General features: G+C 38.4%; 2 protein-coding genes across 8 annotated transcripts in view; one reads left to right on the top strand and one right to left on the bottom strand.

Moving 5' to 3' along the window:
* The window catches only part of SLC38A6 (solute carrier family 38 member 6), a 58,634-nt gene extending 57,464 nt beyond the window's left edge, over positions 1 to 1,170 (bottom strand). The window contains exon 1 of one of the 2 annotated variants that reach the window (XM_005605219.4): positions 900 to 1,170. In XM_005605219.4, the coding sequence (XP_005605276.2) occupies positions 900 to 1,004 (105 nt within the window). In that variant the 5' untranslated portion in view covers positions 1,005 to 1,170. Of the gene's footprint in view, positions 1 to 586 lie in introns of both variants that reach the window. The other variant, XM_023627855.2, reaches the window with a different exon arrangement.
* Positions 1,106 to 8,622, top strand: TRMT5 (tRNA methyltransferase 5). Of its 6 annotated transcripts, none has more exons than XM_014735627.3 (5): positions 1,106 to 1,250; positions 2,626 to 3,278; positions 5,179 to 5,303; positions 6,912 to 7,566; positions 7,918 to 8,622. In XM_014735627.3, exons 1-5 carry the CDS (start codon positions 1,246 to 1,248, stop codon positions 8,025 to 8,027), a joined length of 1,548 nt encoding a protein of 515 aa, XP_014591113.1. In that variant the 5' UTR covers positions 1,106 to 1,245; the 3' UTR covers positions 8,028 to 8,622. The 6 variants fall into 6 exon arrangements, with proteins under 6 accessions (XP_014591113.1, XP_070105934.1, XP_070105937.1 ...); XM_070249833.1 differs by having other exon boundaries at positions 1,114 to 1,250; positions 7,938 to 8,622; XM_070249836.1 differs by having other exon boundaries at positions 1,168 to 1,475; positions 7,938 to 8,622.
* The last annotated feature ends 5,459 nt before the right edge of the window (positions 8,623 to 14,081 follow it).

The raw sequence follows: 14,081 nt of genomic DNA, 5'->3' as shown, positions 1-14,081 counted from the left end.
GTACAGAGGCTACGCAGGCTTCAGGAAGAGCCATGACTAACCTTGTGACTGCAAAAGATGAAGATAGAAAGGAATGAGGTAGTGACGGAGAGAAGGGAGATGGCCTCAGCTCACGTGACTACTGAAGAATCCCTGAGTCAGCTTGGGGCTGCTGGAGACAACAGTTGCTCCTGAAATACCAGGTCTGCAAAACCAATCGCTATTTATATACTTAATGAATTAAGTTTGCTCCACAGGAAGGATGGGCAGGAATACCTTGTAACGACGATATAATAAACGGAAGCAATTCACGTTGCTCTGGCGAGGACACGCCTGAAAACACCCTCCTCCAAAACAGCATTTGGGACTAAAAACTGTTACAGTCCAGTGATTTGGCTTAAAAAGCCGAGTGCCCACTGCACAGGCTTTAGGGTCAGGGAAGTGCTACGTATTTGTTATCAGGCCAACCTTCCCTCCTTCGCCGCTAAGGATCTCTGTACTGTTTATAGGCCCTCAATGACTAAGTCTAGAAAAGAAAAGTCTTGTGACTCTTGCAAAAATCTCACAAGACTGGTGGAGAAAACAGGAAGCCGACAAAGATACTAACACAGCAGAGAGTTACGTGACCCTAGGGCTGCTCCACCAGTCGGGTCCCCAGCCTCCACTCGGAGCTGCCTCTCTTCCACCTGCACCTTCCATTCAGCTTTTCTTCCTAGGACCTGTTAGGCCGCTTTCACATTCAAGCACTCCGCCGGATCTCATCTGAATCTCACTGTTGCCTTTGGGCCCCATCCCCCAGGAGTCAGGCTCAGCTTCTCCCCTCTCCCCGGGCCGTCGCCCTTCTTTTCCCGGTCTTATTTGGCAGGCACTTCAGGGAAGCCCAGAGGCCGTGAGCGCCGGGAAGCGCGGAGCCCACTTACGTTGCTTAGCAACGGGCACGACTCTTCCGCCTCCGCCTCTTCGAGCTGCTGGGCAGAGACATACCAGCCCCGCTGGGCGTTGAGGGTCCCCCCGGGCGCCTGCATGCTGCTCGCTGGCGGACTGCCAGGTCCATCTGCCAGCTAATATCCCTGCCGTCTCGTCGTTAGGCGCGCCAGAGGCGGGGCTGCGAGCCCTGCCCTTCCCGTTCCCGTACCTCTCTAGGGTGGGGAAGAAAGGAAGGAATCGGCGCGAGCTGCTGACGCCCGCCCCTCGGCGGCGAGCGGTGATGACGTCATCGAGGGCCTACCTCTCCGCCCGCCGTCCCTTTCCGAGCTGCACCAGAGCATGAGGTGAGGGGTCTGGTCTAGGAGCCCGCGGCGGGGCGGCGCCGGGAATTGAGATGGTGACCTTGGTGAGGTGGCGGCCGCGGTACCCTTGATAGTCCCAAGGGGCTGTGGGTCCGGTGGCGGTACCCGCCCGCCTGGGCTGCTCTCCGCCTCGCGCTGCCTGGGCGAGGAAGCGTCGCGAGGTCACCCCCGCGCCCCGGTGCTGAGCCTCGGTCCGAGTACAGCGTGGTGAGGAGTCTGCTTAATCTTCCCAAAAGCTTTCTGCTAGAGCCTTTAGCTCATTTTACAGGTGGGAAACCGAGACTCAGATTGAGTAATTTACCCAAGATGACATCGCTGGGTAACTGCTAGACCCATTTTGAACCCTGTGAAGTTTGTTGCTTTTCAGGGTTCCGGGGCAGGGCGCTTTCCACTTACAATTACTTCTTTGGTATTCTAGAAGGCAAGCCGAATAACTGATACTGTTAATGGGATGTGCATATAACACTCAGCAAAATCCTCCTCAAGATACTGAAACCTCTAGTTAGAGGCAGGACTTGTGGCAGTCAAGACAAACAACCTAGCAGTATGTTAAGAACACAAGCACTGAAGACAGCAGGCCTGGCTTTCAGTCCTTGCTTAGCCACTTACCAGCAACGAGGCGTCTGGTGAATTAACCTACTTGTGAGCTTTAGTTTACTCACAAAATGAGGGTGCGATCCCACACACCTCCCAAGATTGATCAAGTGTGAAAAGCATTTAGCACAGCGTCTGACACAATAAGCACCCATAAGAATATCCTAGTAGGGGCCGCCCGGTGGCTGAGTGGTTAAGTCCGCGCGCTCCGCGTCGTGGCCCAGGGTTTCGCCGGTTGGGATCCCGGCGCCGACATGGCGCACTCATCAAGTCATGCTGAGGCGGGTCCCACATGCCACAACTAGGACCCACAGCTAAAAAATATACAGCTATGTACTAGGGGGCTTTCGGGAGAAAAAGGAAAAATAAAAAAAAATTAAAAGAATATCCTAGTAAATACTGCCCCTGATAAAGTCATAAATATAATGACCGTTTCATTTAGAGATGATCCTTTAACGCCAATCTCAGATGTATTCTCTAGAAAATTGTGGGTGGAGAGCTTCATGGAGTATAGGAAGGCTGATGGATCACTAAGCCTTTGTCTTGCCAGCAGGTGGGCTGAAATTGCAAATTTATTATTTGCCACTAATAAAAGTCATCCTATCCTGGAAAAGATAGTATACTTTGTACGTGCCGCTAAAAGTTTTAATTAGCAGCATTTAGCAGGTTATTTAAAACAGGATTTAAATTTCTATTCTCAAAACCTAGTGTGAACATGAAGTTAGTTTGTAGCTTTATGGTATTTTCTTAATACTTTTTTTAGGATCTTATGGAGGCCATTTGCATTCTCAAGAAGACTTCTCAAAGTGGAAAACTGTAGAATAACTGAATCAGAATCAATTCCACTAGCTTGGACATCACTGATACAGAAGCTTAGCAGAGCAACTGGTATTTTCTTGTTGGATCAAAGAAAAAGATTCTCAACCATGCCTGAAACAGAAACAAATCAGAGAGACTCTGAATTGTTTGCACCCCCCTCTGATGTTCGAGGAATGACAAAACTTGATAGAACAGCTTTTAAAAAGACAGTCACCATCCCAGTGCTTAAAGTGAGGAAAGAAATTGTCAGTAAATTGATGCGATCCCTTAAAAGGGCGGCACTGCAGCGCCCAGGCATAAAACGTGTGATTGAAGACCCAGAAGATGAAGAAAGCAGGCTAATTATGTTGGATCCCTATAAAATGTTTACTAATGATTCCTTTGAGAAAGCAGAACTAGATATTTTAAGACAGCTTAATGTCAATCCACAGATATCTAAATATAATTTGGAACTAACTTACGAAAATTTTAAGTCAGAAGAAATCTTGAGAGCTGTGCTTCCTGAAGGTCAAGATGTGACTTCTGGGTTCAGCAGAGTTGGACATATAGCTCACCTGAACCTTCGAGATCATCAACTACCTTTCAAGCATTTAATTGGTAGGTGTGTTGTAGTCATGTTTTCATACTAGAAATCAATTAGCAAGTTCTAATTTTAGTTTTGAAAATTATTTTTTAAGATGCTAAATTAGAGAAGCAGGACATTTTATCATTTTGAGCTACGTACCCTCTCTTTTGAGGGTCATTTTGGAATACCCTTGCCAGAGTCATGGCAAGCTCCCAATATCGTAAAGCTTTTGCATACACAATACATAAGCATAGATTAAACTTGAATCAGTTGCTTTGGCAGAATTTTTTGGCAGTTCGTCATCTTAGTACACAGGACTTTTGGGCCTTGAAGACTGTGTTGAATGCTAGGTTTCATAAATTTGAGTGTTTTATAGTCAAAAGTGCAAGACGCTCATGCTTTCATCGATTGAACTAATTGAGCTTTTTCTATATGTCAGGCACCATACTTTGTTTTTTAGTGCTCCTAGCCTTTTAGAAATGATGCTTGTGTATGTCATACTCTGTGGGCCCACATTTGAACCTGGGTCCTTTATTTGGTATAAGAAAAAAGTAGGAGACTAATCAGAATTGCTCTTGTCCTTATATAAATATTTGATGGCCATGCATTCTCCAGATTTTTTTTTAATGTAGAGTAATTGTCAGAACTTCTGGGAATGATGTTCAACTTTAAAATGTAGTGCTCAGTATTTTGCGTGGGTAGGATTTCAGAAATATGCTATTATGTATGCGTTTCCTTTGTTTTTATTGATGAAAGGGGTTGATAATGCTTAGTGATAACATAATAAATACTTAAGCAGATCCTTATAATTATGACTGGGTGCAATTGTCAGCTCTAGGCTTTCCTTTGAGCCATTGCCTATCTTAACTCAAACATTCCTTTTGGCATTCCTATTTTATAACCTCTCTTTCATAAAGGAGCGCTCACTGATTAAAAGCAAAACATTTTCACACAATGATAATTTTAAAGCTTTACTACAGACCTTCAGAACAGGTTTGTGTTTTTTTTTTAATTTCATTCGTCATTTCAGACTAATTTTTGTACCTTAAAAATTGAGTTCTGATACCTGAAGTAGAAGAGGATAAGAGCAATGATTGGCTGGAGTTTATTAATATTATCCTATTTAAAATCCGGTATCTAATTATCAGAGAGAAATTAGACAAATTCTGGTTGTATTTCAGCATGTTTATATTATTGAGGACTTTTTACTAACTTACAAATCAAATTATCTTTCCTTATGCAGTGGGATAGCATATAGATTCTGAAAAATTTTTTTAAACGCTGACAAAAAAAGTAGACTGATTAAACGGTGTCAAAATACCATTTTTGGCATATTTTATTATCGTTGTAGCTTTTTCTGCTCTGGCAAGTATTTGACAAAAAGAACAAATAAATGAACATTTAAAAAAATAAGATTCTAAAGAATCTATATTGCTTTTATTTGAAAACATTATTTTGCTAGTATCTATTTCCAAAGTGGGGGCATGGATCTCAGGTGCACAGTAAAGCAAACATTTGGTTTGAGGCCAATGGGGACGGCCGGTGTTTTCTGAGACCATTTGTTGCCACAGTCCTTACGTCTCCTTTTCATTCTTTACCAGTTCTCTATGGTCTAGCTTTTTGCTTATTGTGTATTGGTACATTTGAGGAGATATAGTAGAAAACATGGAAAAATATTAGGTAGACCCAAACTCCTCAAAATTTTTCCTTTAAAAATGTGCCCATACATTTTTTTGTGTTGTATTCGAGGCCATCAGACATTAACTTTAGTAATCTGTTGAAGTTTTAAAATTGCATACTACTTTATACGTTAGATGCAGTTTTTGTCCATAAATCAAAATACAGTTCATTTCCATTTCATATTTGCAGTTTTAGCTTTTGTTTTGCAACCAGTAGGCAATATTTATTACGAATTCTCATCTTTTCTTTTAGGCCAAGTTATGATTGACAAAAATCCAGGAATCACTTCAGCAGTAAATAAAATCAATAATATTGATAATACATATCGAAATTTCCAAATGGAAGTGCTATCTGGAGAGGAGAATATGATGACCAAGGTATAGAGTATTTTATTGTCTCCTAGTGTGGTATATATCAAGATTCATATTTAGATGACAAAGATTAAAAATATTTATAATATCAAGTATTGATGAGAGAATGTAAACATTTATATATTCTGTTGATGGGACTACATATAAACATTTAGAAAGAGTATCTGGTAACATGCTGCAATTTTGAATGGGTACACCCTTTGACCTAACATTCCATTTATAAGAAGTTATCCCAAGGATATAGCTGGACAAAATTGTAATGATGTAGGTACTAGGTTCTTCATCATCATTTTTATAATAACAAAGAAACAGAGGAATGGAAACAACCTAAATATTCATCAGTAGAGAACTGATTAAATTCTGGTATAACAATACAGTGGAATATTCTATCATTAAAGATTATTTAGCTTCATACTTATTAAATTGCCCATTGACAGGTTAAGTGACAAAATAGCAAGTTGTAGAACAGTATATATACTGGACTTCCATTTTAACTAAATATCTTTGTAAATATGCACACACATCAAATGTTAACAGTGGTATATTTTTATTTGGTGTAGTTACTGGTGACCTTTGTTATCATCTTTATACTTTTCTACTGAGCACGTATTTTTTTTAATAATAAAAACAAATCTATTTAAAAGAAAAATAATTTAAAATACGTAGGAACAGATTCCTGGTATAAACCACTTTCTCCTCCCCCACCTCGACAATCCTCTGGAGTACTGACTATAATAAACTTTTTTTAACCCAAAAGTCTTAGATAATTATATGTTAATAGTATGTGAAATTTTGTACCCAAGCAGGAAATAGGTTAACTCTCCATAATTTGACAAAAATTTTAATAACAAAGGCCACTCTTAAATTGTTACACATACCTTTTAAACAGGACTTTATAAAACTCAGGCGAGAGTTTATGCAGAGTAATTATTTTTTAAGATTCTGAGCCACATGGACTTAGGTGAATATCTTAAGCATAATATTATTTCTCCATAATTTAATTGTATCAGAATATTAGAATACCATTTACTACACACTTACTGTTAGGCCCGGAGCCAAAAGCTTCAAATATAACAAAACCTAAGAAGCCCACAAGATAATGGTTGCAGATGAAGTAACAAGGAATGACTCAGCAGGGTGTCTGGAGCCAGGCTTCTGACTCTAGAGCCCATGCATGGTCTTTCCCTGTATACCAACCCCCCACTGCCTACTGCTTGTGTATAATGCACGAGGTCTGTTATGGCAAGTAAGATTTGAAAGTGAATCCTTTGGTAATAAGTGCTTATCTCAGCTGACACTAAGGCATAACCTTTAGGTATACCCTGATTGACCACTGTGCATGTTCTTCACTTGGTACTGACCGTTCGAGTAACAGGGAGCATCATTCTTCCAGAGAGAGGATCTAAAATTTCTGAGAAACTTCTGGAGATATTAACTGGCCTCACATATATCATAAACACCAGAATTCTAATTAAAATGCCTTTAAATGCACTGTTATTTGCTGTTAATAGTTGTAAAGTTAAATGTGTGATTGTGCATGGGTGCTCCCATCCAATACCAGTGACTGGAATTTAAGACTAAGCAGATTAACCAAAAGCGTAATACCTTTTTCAGGTTCGAGAAAACAACTACACCTATGAATTTGATTTTTCAAAAGTCTATTGGAATCCTCGCCTCTCTACAGAACACAGCCGTATCACAGAACTTCTCAAACCTGGAGATGTCCTATTTGATGTTTTTGCTGGGGTTGGGCCCTTTGCCATTCCAGTAGCAAAGAAAAACTGCACTGTATTTGCCAATGATCTCAATCCTGAATCCCATAAGTGGCTACTGCACAATTGTAAATTAAATAAAGTGGACCAAAAGGTGAAAGTCTTTAACTTGGATGGGAAAGACTTCCTCCAAGGACCAGTCAGAGAAGAGTTAATGCAGCAGCTGGGACCACTGTCAAAAGAAAGAAAACACTCTGTGCACATTGTCATGAACTTGCCAGCAAAGGCTATCGAGTTTCTCAGTGCTTTCAAATTGCTTTTAGATGGGCAGCCATGCGGCAGTGAACTCCTTCCCATAGTGCACTGTTACAGCTTTTCCAAAGATGCTAACCCTGCTAAGGACGTTCAGCAACGAGCTGGAGCTGTGTTAGGCATCTCCTTGGAGGCATGCAGTTCAGTTCATCTAGTGAGAAATGTGGCCCCGAACAAGGAAATGTTATGCATCACCTTTCAGATTCCTGCTGCCGTACTCTACAAGAACCAGACCCCAAATCCAGGTGAGCAATTTCTGGGAAATTAAATGTGACTTATAATACCGTTCATGGAGCTTTCTTGGGCTACATTTATATTTTATATTATTTATTAGATTTGGAAATAGGTAAAACTAATTCTAGTTAAGATATTTCAGTTCAAGACCCCTTGCCATTCAATTGAAAGTTTGTACCAATTTCACAAATTTTAGTGTGACACACTGTTCAGTCTAGTAGAAGGCTATTTCATTAAAATAATAAATCCACAGGAATGTTACTATTTCGTGTATAAATTGAGTAGATTAAAAATCTTTAAAATGCCTATATTCCTTGCTTTTTAAAAGCATTTTCAAATGTTAAATATCTTATCTAATACAGGTTTTCTGGATTTGTTACAGAGAATTATGAAGATCCACCTTTTAAACGCCGGAGGACAGATAAAGCCTTTTCAGAAGAAAAAACACAAATTGCTTCAGTCACTTAATTGAAAATGCTTTCTCCATCTCCCCACTAAACTTTTATGTATTGAAATGTAATTTGTATGATTTCATAACATTATACCAGTTGCTTTAGTATTGAACTCATGTTTTGCCCTTGCTATCTTATAAATTGAGGATTATCAAATTAAAATTTAAATTAAATAACTCTACTAAATATATTTTTATTTTCTAAGTTGTAATATATAATTATAATTTTACAATCTAAATTATATCTAATTTTTATTAGATGTATTAAAATATTGTCTCTTTTGGGAAAATAGTTTTTGAAACATATGTGCTAACTAGGAAGGCAGCAATATCACTTTGCAGTTATCCTTACTTTAAAGTGTAGCTAAGTTTTATGTAAGTACCCCTACACTATCACAGTAAAAGTATCAAAAAATGAGATTATTTAGATCAGAGATAGGAAAACTCTGTCTAGCGGCCAAATCTGGTCTACCATCTGTTTTTCTGTGGCAAGTGCCCTAAGAATTGTTCTTACATTTTTAAATGGTTGAAAAAGAATCCAAAGAACATTCTGTGACCTGAAAATTATATGAAATTTGAATTTCCTTGTCCATAAATAAAGTTTTATTGGAACATATCCTGCTCATTTGTTTACATATTGTCTATGGCTGCTTTCATGGTAGAACAGCAGAACTGAGTAGTTGCAGCACAAACTGGGTGTGATTCTCATTACTTCATACTGCTGCTCAGCACGCTACAAATCATAGTTGACATGGTTATAACTTAGCGTTTTGAGTTCCATGGGTATCATCAAGCTGTAACATTTTTCTTTATTATTACCAGTGTATATCCATCATTTCAAAACAAGGTAAGTGGGCTTCTAAAGTGCTTTTAAGGCACAGTAGAATGTAAATTATTTTGAAATTGAATTAGATGACAAAGCATCTATACCTGAGCTAAAATACAATATATGTTGACATTACCAAAAGAAACATTCATCACAGCATTTCCAACTCAGAGAAGCAACTGTCAGAAAAATCAAAAAATTTAAACTGGAAATCTCTCATCATAGCAGAATTTCTTCATAAAATAAAAAATGAAAATGAGGCTGCAACCAAAGTAAGTCAAGTCTCCAATAAAGTCACTCTCTTTTGTGAGCCAAGCACGGAAAGCCATTTACTGACGGTGAGGTTGTTTGAATGCAGCAGCCAAAAAAATGTGTCCAGAGACAGTAAACTTGCTTAAGACTCTGGGCCTTTTAGCAAGAACAGTTGGTCAAAGAGTTGAGGACATTGGGAGCAACATCAGTAATCAATTTGAAAGGTAAATGAGTCCAAGTGGTTCTTTGACTTGGTGAGTTGACAGATGTTACTAAAACTGCTGTTCTTGTTTATTTAAGCATCAATGCTCAGTTTGAAGTTACTGAAGAATTAGCCTCTATGAATTCTGCATGGAATAACTACAGGTGAATATTTTCAAAGTTGAGAAAACAGTAATTCTATACAACCTGAAGTGGAATCTGCTAAGATGTGTTATAAATGATGGTGGCAAAAAAACAGGTGAGGTAGAAAAAGACCTAATTGGACAAATTTACAAAGCTTGTGAAAAATGTAAGGTATTTAAAACCTATGGTTATTCACTGTATTATTCACTAGCACGTATGATGCAGAAAATTTTGACTCTATCATGTTACTGAACCAGTAGTGTCAATGGTAAACAAACTTCATTTGCTTTCAGACTTTAACCATCTTCAATTCCTTGAATTTTGTCAGAAATTGAAGCTGAATTTCCTGACTTGCTTGATCTAAGTTTCATTTGTCTAACAATTATAAAGTTTGATTGCAATTTTTTGAGCTCAGGTTCAAGACTGAAATTTGTCTTAAGAAGAACCACCCTTAAACACTATTTTAGAACACTGAATGGCTTTGGAAGTTAACTTTTGCTAAAGACTTGATAATATTTCTTAAAGATTTCAACCTACCATTACAAGGCAAACATAACTTTAATGAGAAACATATTGCGGTAAAGTCATTTTAACAATTGATGTTTGAATCACAATATCCTGTGTTATACATTTCTCATACTATCAAAAGTCCAAACAAGAGACAAGACTTCCATTCTCACGTAAATTGCCAGTGGATATATTATCTGAGCTCAGCATTTTGGGGACTTTTGTGCAAATGCAAAGGAAGTTTCCATATTTCAAAATCCATTTAACTACAATTGAGCTTCCACCTAATCTTCAATTGGAAGTGATTAATGTACTATGTAATGATATGCTAAAAGGCAAATATCAAGAGAAAACATCTAATAGAATTTTACAAATGCCTTCCAAGTGATAAATACACTCAGTTAAAACCATATGCTCCTGGACTGATAGCAGTATTTGGCAGTTATCTATCTGTGTGAAAAGACATTTTTAAAGATGATATGTATAAAATCTCATTACAGATAACCATTAGCAAGTTATCATTAACTGATTTTGATGATAGGAAACACTCAGAATCCCAGTTAAAGGAAGTGTTATTCCCTAAAAAGAGGCATTACAAAAAATGTACTCGATATTTTGAATTTTAATTACAAAAATTGTGCCAATTTATTTTATCTTGTTATATAAGTAACTACATAATGTCCTAGATTTTGCCTCTTACCCCACAAAGTCTAAAATATTTACTATCTGGCCCCACAGAAAAAGTTTGAGGACCCCTGATTTAAATCATTTATTGCAAATTCAAATGCCTTCAGAAGCCAGGCAAGTAATGTAAATAGAGGAAGGCAATAAATGGTAAGAAGTGTAGGCAAGTAATGAATTGAAGGCCTCAATCCTTTCCTAAAGGCACTTAAAATTGTTTTGAAACTCAACCCAAACTTTCCTCTGCAAGGCCTTGGGTCTAATTCAGCCAGGGATTGCTAGTTTAAAACTTCAAATCTTCTTCCCCTCCCTCCCCTCCAAGTGAGGAGTAGGCCGGTCAGGGGTCAGCAAACTCTCTTGAAAGGGCCAGATAGTATTTTAGGCTTCGCGAGCCATAAGGTCTCTGTTGCTTCTCAACTCCACTCCAATGTAGTAGCCCAAAAGCAGCCATGAACTATACATAAACACTGTTCCAAAAAAACTGTATTTATGGACACAAATTTTAATTGCATACGCTTTTCACGTGTTAAAAAGTCTATTATTGTGGCTTTTTTCAACCTTAAAAAAACATAGACACCAATCAGCTCATGGAGCATACAAAAACAGGCAGCAGCTGGATTTGGCCAGGGGTCCATAGTTTGCCTTCGCCTGATCTAGGTAAAGAGAATTAATTTGCAAGTAGGAATAGAATTTTTCCTAGTACTGTACATTGATGTGCTAGGTTATGAATATTAAGTGGGGGTATAAATGTTCTTATAAATGATATTCACACAGATAAAGTGGTAAGATTGTTGCCTCCATTTAGTCATCCCTTAGACAAAATATGCAGTATATATAATTGTAAAGAAAAGAGAATCTTTAAAAGCTTCTATTAACATTTTAGCCCCTCCCCCCTTTTCCCTCAGAGTACTTAAGTGAACATGTCTTATTAGATTACACATGGTCCCGGACTTAGAATGATTCCACTTAGGATTTTTCGACTTTACGTGATGCAAAAGCAATATGCAGACAGTAGAAACCGTACTTCGAATTTTGAATTGTGATCTTTTCCTGGGCTAGCGATGTGCGGGCCGATCCTCTCCCTGATGCTGGGCAGCAACAGCGAGCGCAGCTCCTAGTCAGCCATGCGATCGCCAGGGCGAACAACCGAGACACTTACAACCAGTCTGTTTTGTCACTTTCAGTACAGTATTCAGTAAATTACATGAGATATTCAGCACTTTATTATAAAATAGGTTTTGTGTCATTTGATTTTGCCCAAATGTAGGCTAATGTAAGTGTCCTGAGCACATTTAAGATAGGCGAGGCTAAGCTGTGATGTTCTGTAGGTTAGGTGTATTAAATGCATTTGTGAGTTACGACATTTTCAATTTACGACAGATTTTTTTGGGATTTAACCCCATTGTAAGTCAAGGAAGATTTGTATTTAAATCTAGGCCCTCTCTAAACTTTTTCATGTGATACCTGGTAAGTGAACTCTTGATGAATCTATTAGAAAATGATAGCTAGAAAGCTCATTAGATACAATTTTTTGGTTTTGTTAACTTTTTGTCAAGGTTTCTGCCACCTTAATTGGATTTTGAAATGATTTTCCGACCACCTATTGACAGCTTAAAGATAACTTGAAGAGAAGCTTAGATCAACTATGTATTGAATGAAATTAAGGAATACTAAGTAATAATGCATCCTAACTACGATGTAAATGTATTCAATACCATTAATAGCTGTTCAAATCATGTTCTACATGTGAATTTCTGAGAACTTCTCTCAAGGATATCAACAAGGTTATTTAGTTGATGTCATTTATATCCCATAAAAGAACTAGATACTTGATCTGTAAAGTTCCCTGGGAATCTTAAGGAGTTTGACTCCTCGGACTTGGTTTTCCAAGCTGTTGTGTGTAAGTTTACAGTTTGACGGTCGTCTCTAGAGCATGGACTCTGGAGTTTGACCCTGTGGGTTCAAATCTAAATTGCTATTTTTAAGTTATTTGTGGGTCATTCTAGTTGTGGCATGTGGGACGCCGCCTCTGCATGGCTTGATGAGCGGTGCCAGTCTGCGCCCAGGATCCCAACAGGCGAAACCCCGGGCTGCTGAGGGAGCGCACAAACTTAACCACTCAGCCACGGGGCTGGCCCCTGCTTTTTTTTTAAAGACTAAATACCTTACTTTAGCAGTTGAGTACAGCAAAGCCTTAACCATAAATTCAATGTTCTCACTATTCTTTGAACAGGTTTATTGATTGTACTTAAAACACTAAACCTCAACTGGGAATACTAATAGATATGAGAAATAGGATGCAGCCTGGTAGAATACAGGTAGAACTAGACTTAGATAAGAAACCTGTATTCTAATTCTGGCTTTTTACTAACTTGGTATATCATCTTGGCCTACTCAATTATTTGATGCCTTGGTTTTCTCAATTATCAAAGCTGGTTGGAAGTATTGTAAAGAAGAACATGTACCCCTGAAATTAATACCTCCTTAGTCAAATAAGATGGAGTTGTTACATATGAATATTTCACCCTAATGTAACCACAAATCTTGTTTCACATAACTTTCCACCCATAAAAATAACATCTGTTATAATAGAGATATGATATGAAATCCTTTAATTTCCTTGAGAAACTATGTCCCATATCCAGTGATCTATGTAACAGACTCGTAAAAGGTTGAGATGCTACAAACATCCAAACTCTCTCTCTTTTTCGTTTTCTGGGGTTTTTTTGCTGAGGAAGATTCGCCCTGAGCTCACATCTGTGTCCCTCTTCCTGTTTTGTATGTGGGTCGCCGCCACAGCATGGCCACTGACGAGTGGTCTAGGTCCACACCCAGGAATAGAACCCAGTGCCAAAGCAGAGCACTCCAAACTAAACCACTAGGCCATGGGGCTGGCCCCCACACCCAAACTCTTTAAGCAAAATCCTGGGTATACTAAAAGCCTTTGAAGTTTCAATGGAAACTACACAAGAGTCTGCAATTACTCATAGGGAAATTTCATTTAAAATGTATCCATTCCAGTCTCCAAGGTTTCATCATAAAATGAGCTCACATTTGAGGTGAAAGGTGCCATTTAAGTATTAAATTTTATTAACTTACTTCTTTGAATTTGTCATTAAAGCAGGTTAATACTCTGCTCTGGCTTATCCTGAGTGTAGCTCACAGCTGGGAACTGTAACACCTGGATCAAGGCTTGTCTCACTTTCCACTGCTCAAAACAGGCGCTGAGTCCTTAAAATTGAGACAGTGACACTACCACAGGTCAGGCTTTACTTGCCACAATCTGTTGGTAGAAGGAAATATATCCACTTGTCTGGACTAGTATTAAGATGATATTGGGAAAAAAAGGAACATTTTATGAGAAGAAATAATAGACTTGGATATTAATACTAAACGTCGTATTCAAAATGGCATTTTAAAATGTGTTCAAGTAAAACACTGTAATAAGAGAAAAACCACAAAAC

The sequence above is a fragment of the Equus caballus genome, chromosome 24 (assembly GCF_041296265.1).
Source record: "Equus caballus isolate H_3958 breed thoroughbred chromosome 24, TB-T2T, whole genome shotgun sequence".
Lineage (NCBI taxonomy): Eukaryota > Metazoa > Chordata > Mammalia > Perissodactyla > Equidae > Equus > Equus caballus.
Note: the sequence above shows the minus strand (reverse complement) of the source record. Positions and strands in the feature narration are given on the sequence as shown.

Bases quoted from the DNA above. Each gene is read 5' to 3' on its own strand.
- TRMT5 (XM_014735627.3), top strand. The intron at 5,304-6,911 runs GTATAGAGTATT...TACCTTTTTCAG, and splicing joins AGGAGAATATGATGACCAAG to GTTCGAGAAAACAACTACAC. The intron at 7,567-7,917 runs GTGAGCAATTTC...TATCTAATACAG, and splicing joins GAACCAGACCCCAAATCCAG to GTTTTCTGGATTTGTTACAG.